The 8,789-nt window shown below is 36.1% G+C and overlaps 1 protein-coding gene across 1 annotated transcript; it reads right to left on the bottom strand.

Annotated features, from left to right (window-relative positions):
• Positions 1–3,715: 3,715 nt before the first annotated feature.
• Positions 3,716–5,371, bottom strand: LOC149171560 (uncharacterized). The gene has a single exon (XM_089427501.1). It carries the CDS (start codon positions 4,662–4,664, stop codon positions 3,978–3,980), a length of 687 nt encoding a protein of 228 aa, XP_089283627.1. The 5' UTR covers positions 4,665–5,371; the 3' UTR covers positions 3,716–3,977.
• Between the last annotated feature and the right edge of the window lie 3,418 nt (positions 5,372–8,789).

The raw sequence follows: 8,789 nt of genomic DNA, 5'->3' as shown, positions 1-8,789 counted from the left end.
ATATACTTACCTCGCGGTCCTTTGAGGAAGCGTCATTCCGCCTCATTGTAGCTAACGATCGTATCTACTACGAACTCAGTGATAAATCCTCCTATAATTCAATCAAGCTAATGGTCCACAGCTCGCGCAATCTTATATCCTGACGCTTCTAGTCTACGCACTAATTCCAAAGTCCACACGGTTGGTTTGTCGAGCCTACACCTTCCCTGACCGTCTGCTAGCTTCGCAATCCACTCATACAGCTCAGAAGGAAAGGATGCAAAGAAAATTTTGCGGATTTCCGTATATAAGTAGCACTCCAACCACTATTCCTTAGATACTCGTGGATTCCTATTTCCTTGCGCCGCGAACTCGTGAATCTTCTTGTCCAACCACCCTTCAATTTCTTTCTTTGTTGGATTCTAGTAACACGACATCAAACATCCCTTATGCAAATCCCGGTCCTGGTAATGGAACCATTTGTTGGCTTGTAGGGGCTTGACCCAGGTTCAGAGGTGATTTAGTCAAACAAATCTCGGTACTAATGGCCCTTTCGGCAACAATCTGTGGAGCGCGGATTGAGGTCTCACACGAAGTAGTATCGGAGGGTGCTAGAACCAGGTTTCCGCACCCTAGAGATGTCTGATGATTTAGGGTGGTCCGCGGTTTGACCCCGTGCGCATGTCACTACGCGCACCTATCAGTACCTCGTAGTCTGTGATGCTGCCTTCGCGTAACCTTACTCAGGGCATGATCCTTGTTATTACCCAATTCCTTACTATTAACCTGATATTAGTTGATCAATTAGCTTATCTGTATATGTCTAGTTATACGTAACAGTGTTCAGCATTCATATAAGTGCGCGCGATAAATAAAACAGTATAATTGCATATGGTATTAAACAGGAAATAACTCAGAACATATACACAAGATTTGGAATCAAGCTTCTCTTTATTATTCTTCTTCCTTGGTTACAGACTCGACTCCGTCTTGCGCACTCAGCTGCGGGGGTTCGCGCACTCAGCTGCGAACTCTACTAGGCCTCTACGCACTCAGCTACAAAGCCTCTTCCTACTACTACGACCCAAAGCACTTAGACTCTTACTCTATGCTTGCTATCTTCCAAACTCCATTCGGTTTTTTACTTGCTTCTTGCTACTTTACAACTTAGAGCCTCGCTTTATTTATACAATCCCATGGTCCGCAGATTATGGGTAAGCCGACACTACATTCAAAACTTAGGGCGGACAACCCTATGACTCTAACATACAATTTGCGCTCCGCGCCCGCAATTCGCGGAGTCTTTACAACAATAATACTCAAAACTTGGGCTTTGAGCCCCAAAACATGTTGTGGGGGGATTCCATGCCCAACATCATTGTTAATAGCTTTGTAATGCTCCAAGGCACTGGTGGATATAGTCGATAGACAAAGCAATTTTACTTTGTGTCCAAGGTCAATTTTGTATCTTAAATCTAACTTGTTATTTCTTATGATTTTGTGTAGACTTGGTTGACCTCCTCGGCTAGTCTTTACGTCAAAGGAATAGATATTGCTATCAATGTAATACATTTTCTTATTAATAGAAATCACTTGCAGAAACTTACCAAAAAAAACAAATAATATGAAGCAACCAAGCCCTTTTGTAAGAACATGAAAGAAAAAGACAAAAAAGAGAGAAAAAAATAAAAAATGCATTACCAGTGATTTAAAAAGTTAACAATAAATACCTTCTTAATAAATAATGTGAAGCAACCAAACACATTTATTATGTATTTCTCAATTATTTCTTTAAAATCAAATAAATAATCAAACATAAAATATTTAATTCTAAACTTAGTATTTACTTCTTAATTATTTTTTTAAAAATGAAAAAAACTTAGAAAATAAATAAAAAATAAAAAATACATTACCTCTCATTTAAAAAGTCAAAAGTCAACCATAGGTACTTTCTTAACAAATAATGTGAAGCAACTAAGCCCATTTATAATGTATTTCTCAGTTAGAATATTTAATTCTAAACTTAATATTGAAATGGAAAAAGTCAAAATTATAAAATAATAATATGTAATTAAAAGTTTATATATAACTTATAATAAATTTTGTAAACCATTTACTTAATAATAAAATTCATTTTTATTAAAAACTGATTATTACATTAAAAACTAAATATGAAGTTCATTTAAAAAAAATGATTATTACATTAAAAACTTTCACCTAAATTAAAATATTTCACCATACTACAAAATATTGCTTAACATGGGTTTAAACTAGTAAAAAAGTCCTAAAACATATACTACAAAATCATAGTTTTTTATTCTTTATTTTAAAAAAAATATTGAAAATCATAAACAATACTCTTGAAGATCTTAAACAATGCGCATTTTTTTCTTAAAATAGAAACAACAAAAAATCTACACTGAGGATTGAAGGACATATAAAACTTGCATGATAAATGAAAACAGGAAGAGTTATATTATCAAAAGTGAACCTGTACCGAAAAGAGAGAATGATTAAAGACCTTTTAGTTCGAGGGTCCCTTGAATGATTGACTGCAAATTTGACAATCTGTATGCATTTTATGAAAGAGAGTCTGGGCTTATCCATGCTTTATCAGTATTTCGAATTATATACTTTTAATATAGCGGCTATGTTGGTTTTTTTCTCTGAAAAAAAAAATGATTAAAGATCATGTTTTCCCATTTTTAATTTCTTCCTTATCAATTTCCTAAATTCAATGCAATTATTCAGTAAAATTTACAATTTTCCATTTTTTCACTTCTTCGATATCTATCTTTCTCCTAAATTTGATCAATTAACTTTATTATTGCTTTCTCCTGAATTTGATCATGTTATTGCTATGCTGCATTAGGTAAAGCCAAAAATTTACCTTTCATGAATTCATGCCCAGGCTTCCTTCCTAAATTTCTCCATACCGTGAAACAATCAGTTTCACTATTAATTCTTCCGAGGAAGTTTCAAATTCTAATTCATTTATGAGAATTTTTCCCAGTGCATATTCATGGTTGAAGTACTAATCCTTGTTTCACTATTAATATTTCCGAGGAGGTTTCAAATTCTAATTCATTTATGAGAATTTTTCCCAGTGCAGCCATTCATGGTTGAAGTACTAATCCATTTACTAGAATATTTTTCAAATGCAGCCAGTCATGGTTGAAGATCATAGCTCTTTTTATTAAAAATTGACATCCATGTAGAGGAAGTTTCAACTTCTAATTTATTTATCAACAAATTTTGTTTTAAATTCAATGTAATTAGTCATTCATGATTGAAGATCAGAGCTCTCTCTTTCTTTTCTGTGATGTCTGTTTTCTGCATTTGATGCAACTAGCGTCATGATTGAGCATTATTGCTTTGCTGTCATGTTCAATAAAACCACAAAAATTGCTTGCACCACACATATTGTCCCTTTCATGATTTGAAGATTCTGGTTCATGCCTAGACAAACATTGATTGTATCACAAAAACTCTCAATTTCATGATCAGAAGATTCTGAAACCAGTGGTTTTGATTAAAGATTATGTCTCCCTCTTGTGAAACCGATCTGTTTTCGAGTTCTGATTGATTCATTAAACTATATCCAGGAGCGAAAATGCCCCCCCAAAAAAACAACAGCTTTCCCTAATATAACCACCACCTCCTCTTGAAAGGATCGAAATATATCCCAAAGACCTGGAATAAAATGGCCACAGAGACCAATAAAAGGCCCAAAATTTAATGCTCTGATATACGGACGAGAGAAATAGTTACAGCAAATGTTCAATTCGATGAATTTGAGAGTTTTGTTTCGGGCCATTGGCCACCATGGTTACAAAAACATGAAAACAGAGTTTTACACCGACCACATGAAACACACATACAACTTTTTTTTCATTCCCTGAGTAGCACAATGCCCACATTTCATAAAAACAAAGGCTAATGTTTTGATTAAATACCAGCTACCAGAAACATAGCTGCAATGAAATGAAAATACCCAATTACAGTGAAGGTATAGAGCTTTCAAATTCAACAGATTCAGAAAACTGGGATTGATTCGAGGGAGCCCCCAAAATCCAGTCCGAGACCCTACTCTCATTCTCAAAGCTAACGCTACCTGCATGATTTTTGTCATCTTTGTGATCATCATCTTGTTCCCAAATTCTGAAGCAAGAAGAAGCACCCTGAGCAATGCTCTCATCCTGCAACAGGGTAATACAATCATGGCTGCTCATGGAATCCAGAGAAAACAGAAACTCTGTACTCGGCAAAGGACTCTGAGGCCTCCAGAGCAGATCATCGGTGGCTTCAAAAAGAGAGCGTCTCAAACAATCCTCCTCCTCCACCTGCTGCTCTGCAACTTCTGCTTCAGTACTTTTAACTACTGCAGAATCGTGAAGATAATCCAATATATAAGAGTGCTTCCTGATAGCTGATATGCTTCGGACTCCAACACCCGCGCTATCCTCCCAATTCCATGGATCCTTCAATAACATCGAATACTCCTTCGAAAGGGAGCAAAACTCTGGCAGATTCTCATTACCTGCACCGGCGTTTTCAGGCTTGTCAAAGCCCATCCCTGTCTCAAATTCCACTAAACGTGTCTGTTTCTGTCTGCAGGAATCCTCAGGCGGACTCATCTCCTGCTCTTCTCTGGTCCGCTTCTTGTCGGTGCCTCCTGTATTCATGTTCCTGGTTCTCTTCGGGCTATTATTTTGAATCAGGAAAATAAGCAAGTCACTACCTAACAAATCATGGGGAAGCCCCAAGCCCCATGACCGACTGCATCTTTATGTTAGATTGAACAAATGGATGCACGGGCTGCAAGAAATTAAAGACTGGGACAGGTTTTATAGAGCGGTTCCAGCTCGGATCCTAAAATTACAAGGTGATCAATCTGTGTGAAATTGGGTCTAAGGCAGAGAAAGCGTGAAGCAGATGGCAGCAGATGTGGGGCACCATGCAGTACGGGCATAGAAGAAACAGAGGCGTGAAACTAAATGCAACATGGTGGGTATTTTGCATTTATAATTCTGACTTACATTTTTACAGAAACAGAAACTGATCACACCGGAATTAGCAGCGTATGTGTTTAGTTTTGGTAGAAATTAGCAAAAGCGAAGACGAGTCAGACGCCGAAACCCATGCCAATAAAACTGGATTACCCGCAATTTGCTCGCACGCCACGCTCACTTATTGAAACGAGCGCAGAGAGCATCGATGGCTTATGAAGAAACGACTGAACATTGTGCACAATTTGCATTGGATTTCATTGCAGGATGAAGAATTCCTTGCTTTCATGCATTCCGTCTTGAAAATTCACCTCTCCTCTACGGATTCTTACACCGAACATGAATTTTACACGTTAAAAGTAGGTAGCGGCCAGTTATGACTCATCCCTTTTGTTTTGTTCTTTCAAGATTCTTTAACAAGAATATGCGTTAGAGAAAACAAAACAATATTACTTTAGAACCCCTAACCCTAATTTTGGTAAGACTCATACGTTGGATGTTAGCTTCATAAATACTCTACCTCCCTGGAAGGAAGGGAGGGCAGGGAAATGACAGTGAATTTTGGGTTGTTATCGAGGATGTTTTTATTAATTAATAATTAAATAAAAATTATTATTTAAAAGGAATAGGAATTCTAGTGGTTATCTGGAATTATAATGCCACCGAACAAGGCAACCATTTAATCAGTACATGTCTCGTAAAGATTCACTATACTCTTTAATATTTTTTTATTTTTTTGCGCAGGTTTCAAATTTAATTTTTAATCTTTAGTTAATACTTTGTATTTTTTTCCGGTTTTAAAGTTAATGTTTAATCTGTGTTCCTTATCTTTGTGAAATTTATTTTTTAACTAGAAAGAAAATTATTTATACTTTATGTATTTTAAGATGAAATATGAATAAAATTTTGATTATATAAAGATTTTGCTATTTTGATATGAATTTCAATATTTATTCTAGTTTATTTTTTTTTAAGGCAATGGCATATAGTATTAGGGAATAGACTTTATTTTGAACTGTGAAAAAAAATGTGTATTCATTTTCACAAGATAATTAAGTATATATGAGAGAATAAAATATCAATGTATTTATACTTATTTAAAAAATGTATATTCATTTTCAGAGGATAATTAAGTATATATGAGAGAATAAAATATCAATGTACTTATACTCATCTACGGGATTTTTTTAACTCTAAGAGTTTTTATCCTATAAAATGTGATATGGCATCCTTTCAACCTTAAATACTTTGTCATGAAATGTCTAATATGAACATTGTTGCACCTCATATTGTCATCCTTACTCCATGTTTCAATAACACCTTCATTAAAGTTGAAAATTATGGATGCAATTACTAAATGAAATTCTCTTTCATGGAAAAACATAGACATTAAAGCTTACACATATAAGTTCAACATTAGAATGAATTCGAGAGTAAAAGAAACAAAAGTTGAAATAATTTAGGAGGAACTTTACAAAAATATTTTTAAAGATTGCAAAGGGTGAATAAATGTACTTTAAAGGATCTTTAACGATGTTACAGTCTCCACTATCATGGGCATGTTGGTGGGAGAGAGAGTTGCAAATATGCATTGTAAGATGGTGGTGGGATCATAACCCAAATTAAAGAGGAAGAAATGAAGAAGGGAAATAGCAGTTTGCTTGATGATCAAAAGAGAAGAAACTTGTAATGCTTACATGGCTTCCATGCTAAGTTTGGAATTGGTTTGAGATTTGTAGGAGCTGGTTGAGAGATTTTCTCAACTCCTATCTCTAACCTTAGAAATAGTTGGATCTAAGTTCAACTATATAATTGTATTGTAAATGAATGAAAGAGTTCAATAGGGATTTTTTTTTTGTAATATGTGCAAACATGTCTGCCCTCTCAATTTCTTTCCTAGTATCAAAACCCATATGGCCTTGACTCCCTCAAGGGAGCGCCTAGAGATATGGAGCAGATCTGAGGTTTTATTTTTTGTACATAGATTAGTGTAGGTGGGTTGTTGTGTTAGTAAAAGCGTTGTTCATTTGTTATTGTGTTTGTGTACAATTGTCGTCAACGACAACTAGTCTAGTGCTTTATAGTGAAAAGGGTCGCCTTAACATCGTTGACTGGTGGGCAGAGGACCTTTGTCTATGAGGTTCATCATATCATAGCTCACCCACTGGAATCAAGTATTGCCAACTACAAGTGGAGGACCTACAGATCTGGGTTTGTAATTTTTTATCACAAGTAGAGCTAGGGACCAGTCATATGAGGAGAAACATTTGTTTTGAGGGTGTGGAGTGGATTGTGTATGTTGTGTATGGAGCGTTCAATGTGTTTTCCATGTGGTGCATCTGCTAAGAGTACTATCAAGCGACCATTATGGTTACAACATGCCGTGGACGTTGTAATACGCTATTGTGTGGACGTTGCTTTCCGTAACTACTTTCTTGTGGAAGAGATCAACCCTGCGTTGAGCATCTATTATATTGTTTTCAATGCCATAGTAGCATATGAATGTTGTCCTCAAGATATCCTTGAGAGAAAGCATGTAAACAACACCACACAGGAGGAATCATTGATTGTATAGGATGAAGTGGTTGCATGAACCATCCTCTTGTTGTGAAGGCATTTGGTGTCTAGAGGAGTCGTGACAAAGATGACACTAAGTTTTCTTGAAAAGAGAAGTTCGCAGAGTCGCATAAAGGGTATTATGTGGAAATATACATGGCATGATTCGACTCGACTACTAGTAAGAAATTCAACCCTCAAATCTCAACACTCAGCTACACTCAATACTTCGCATAGCAACATGTTTTGACCTTTGTAGAAAGGCTTGCCACAGATGGATTGAAACCCTTATGTACAATGTGTTCCTCCTCCTTACTCCCGCCAAATTTAACAAACAAAGTTTCTCATAAATGTAGGATGGAGAGCCCTACACACTTCCTGTCATTTCACTAGATCTACCAACAAATTATTTTAGTTTCCTCGCCATCATGTCCACTGAGGAAGCTCATTTATTTATGGCGATGGCACTCGATTTCTTCAGTGGCAAGTATAACAACAACCACAACACCAGTCCAAAACAACATGCAAGATTGATGATCTAATTAAGAATATTAGATTGTTATGCTAAGATCCTTCTTAGATTATAAACAAAATACTTTTCATGTTTTTAAGGATTCATGAGTTTTGAAAGTGTAAAATGAGTTTTTATGTTAATTTTATGGGAAATTTTAACATAAATAATAGACTTAACAACAGCATAAAAATGTACAAAATATCACCAAAAACACATCACAACATAAACATGAAGAAGGAGTTCACCCCTCCTGGTCTACGTCTCCTTGGTTGAACTTCCAATGGCTTGGGCTTCTCTATTATGCTCAAATGTGTAAAAAGATGTGTTTACAATGCTCAAATGCTTCTGAAACCTACTCCAATGAGTCTAGAATTTCCAAAAATGGCCACATAGCCTCTTTATGCATCCAATTTGGTTGAAAACTAGAGAAGTTATGACCTCTCCTATTTTTCCCACTATTCACTCTACATTTTCCCCAAAATCTGGCATCATCCTACAATTTTGCCAGCCAAGCGCTCTAACGAAGTGACATTTTCACCAAAAACCGAGCGAAATTGTCGGATCATTAAAAAGCCTTCTAACGTTTAACTTCCGAAAATTCTGGCCACGTGTCTGGGGGCTAAGGCCAATGGCCCACCCCTAACAATTGGGTCCCCCACTCCACCTTCATCATACTTGTTCACATGGGGTGGTCACAGTTTTGGTTAACAGCGGCAGTTTGTTTGGGTTTG

This window comes from Pinus tabuliformis, chromosome 4_2 (genome assembly GCF_031772625.1).
Source record: "Pinus tabuliformis cultivar Carrire ecotype Pingquan chromosome 4_2, CPIR1, whole genome shotgun sequence".
NCBI classification, from domain to species: Eukaryota; Viridiplantae; Streptophyta; class Pinopsida; order Pinales; family Pinaceae; genus Pinus; species Pinus tabuliformis.
The sequence above is the reverse complement of the archived record's forward strand: the minus strand, read 5'-3'. Positions and strand labels throughout refer to the sequence as shown.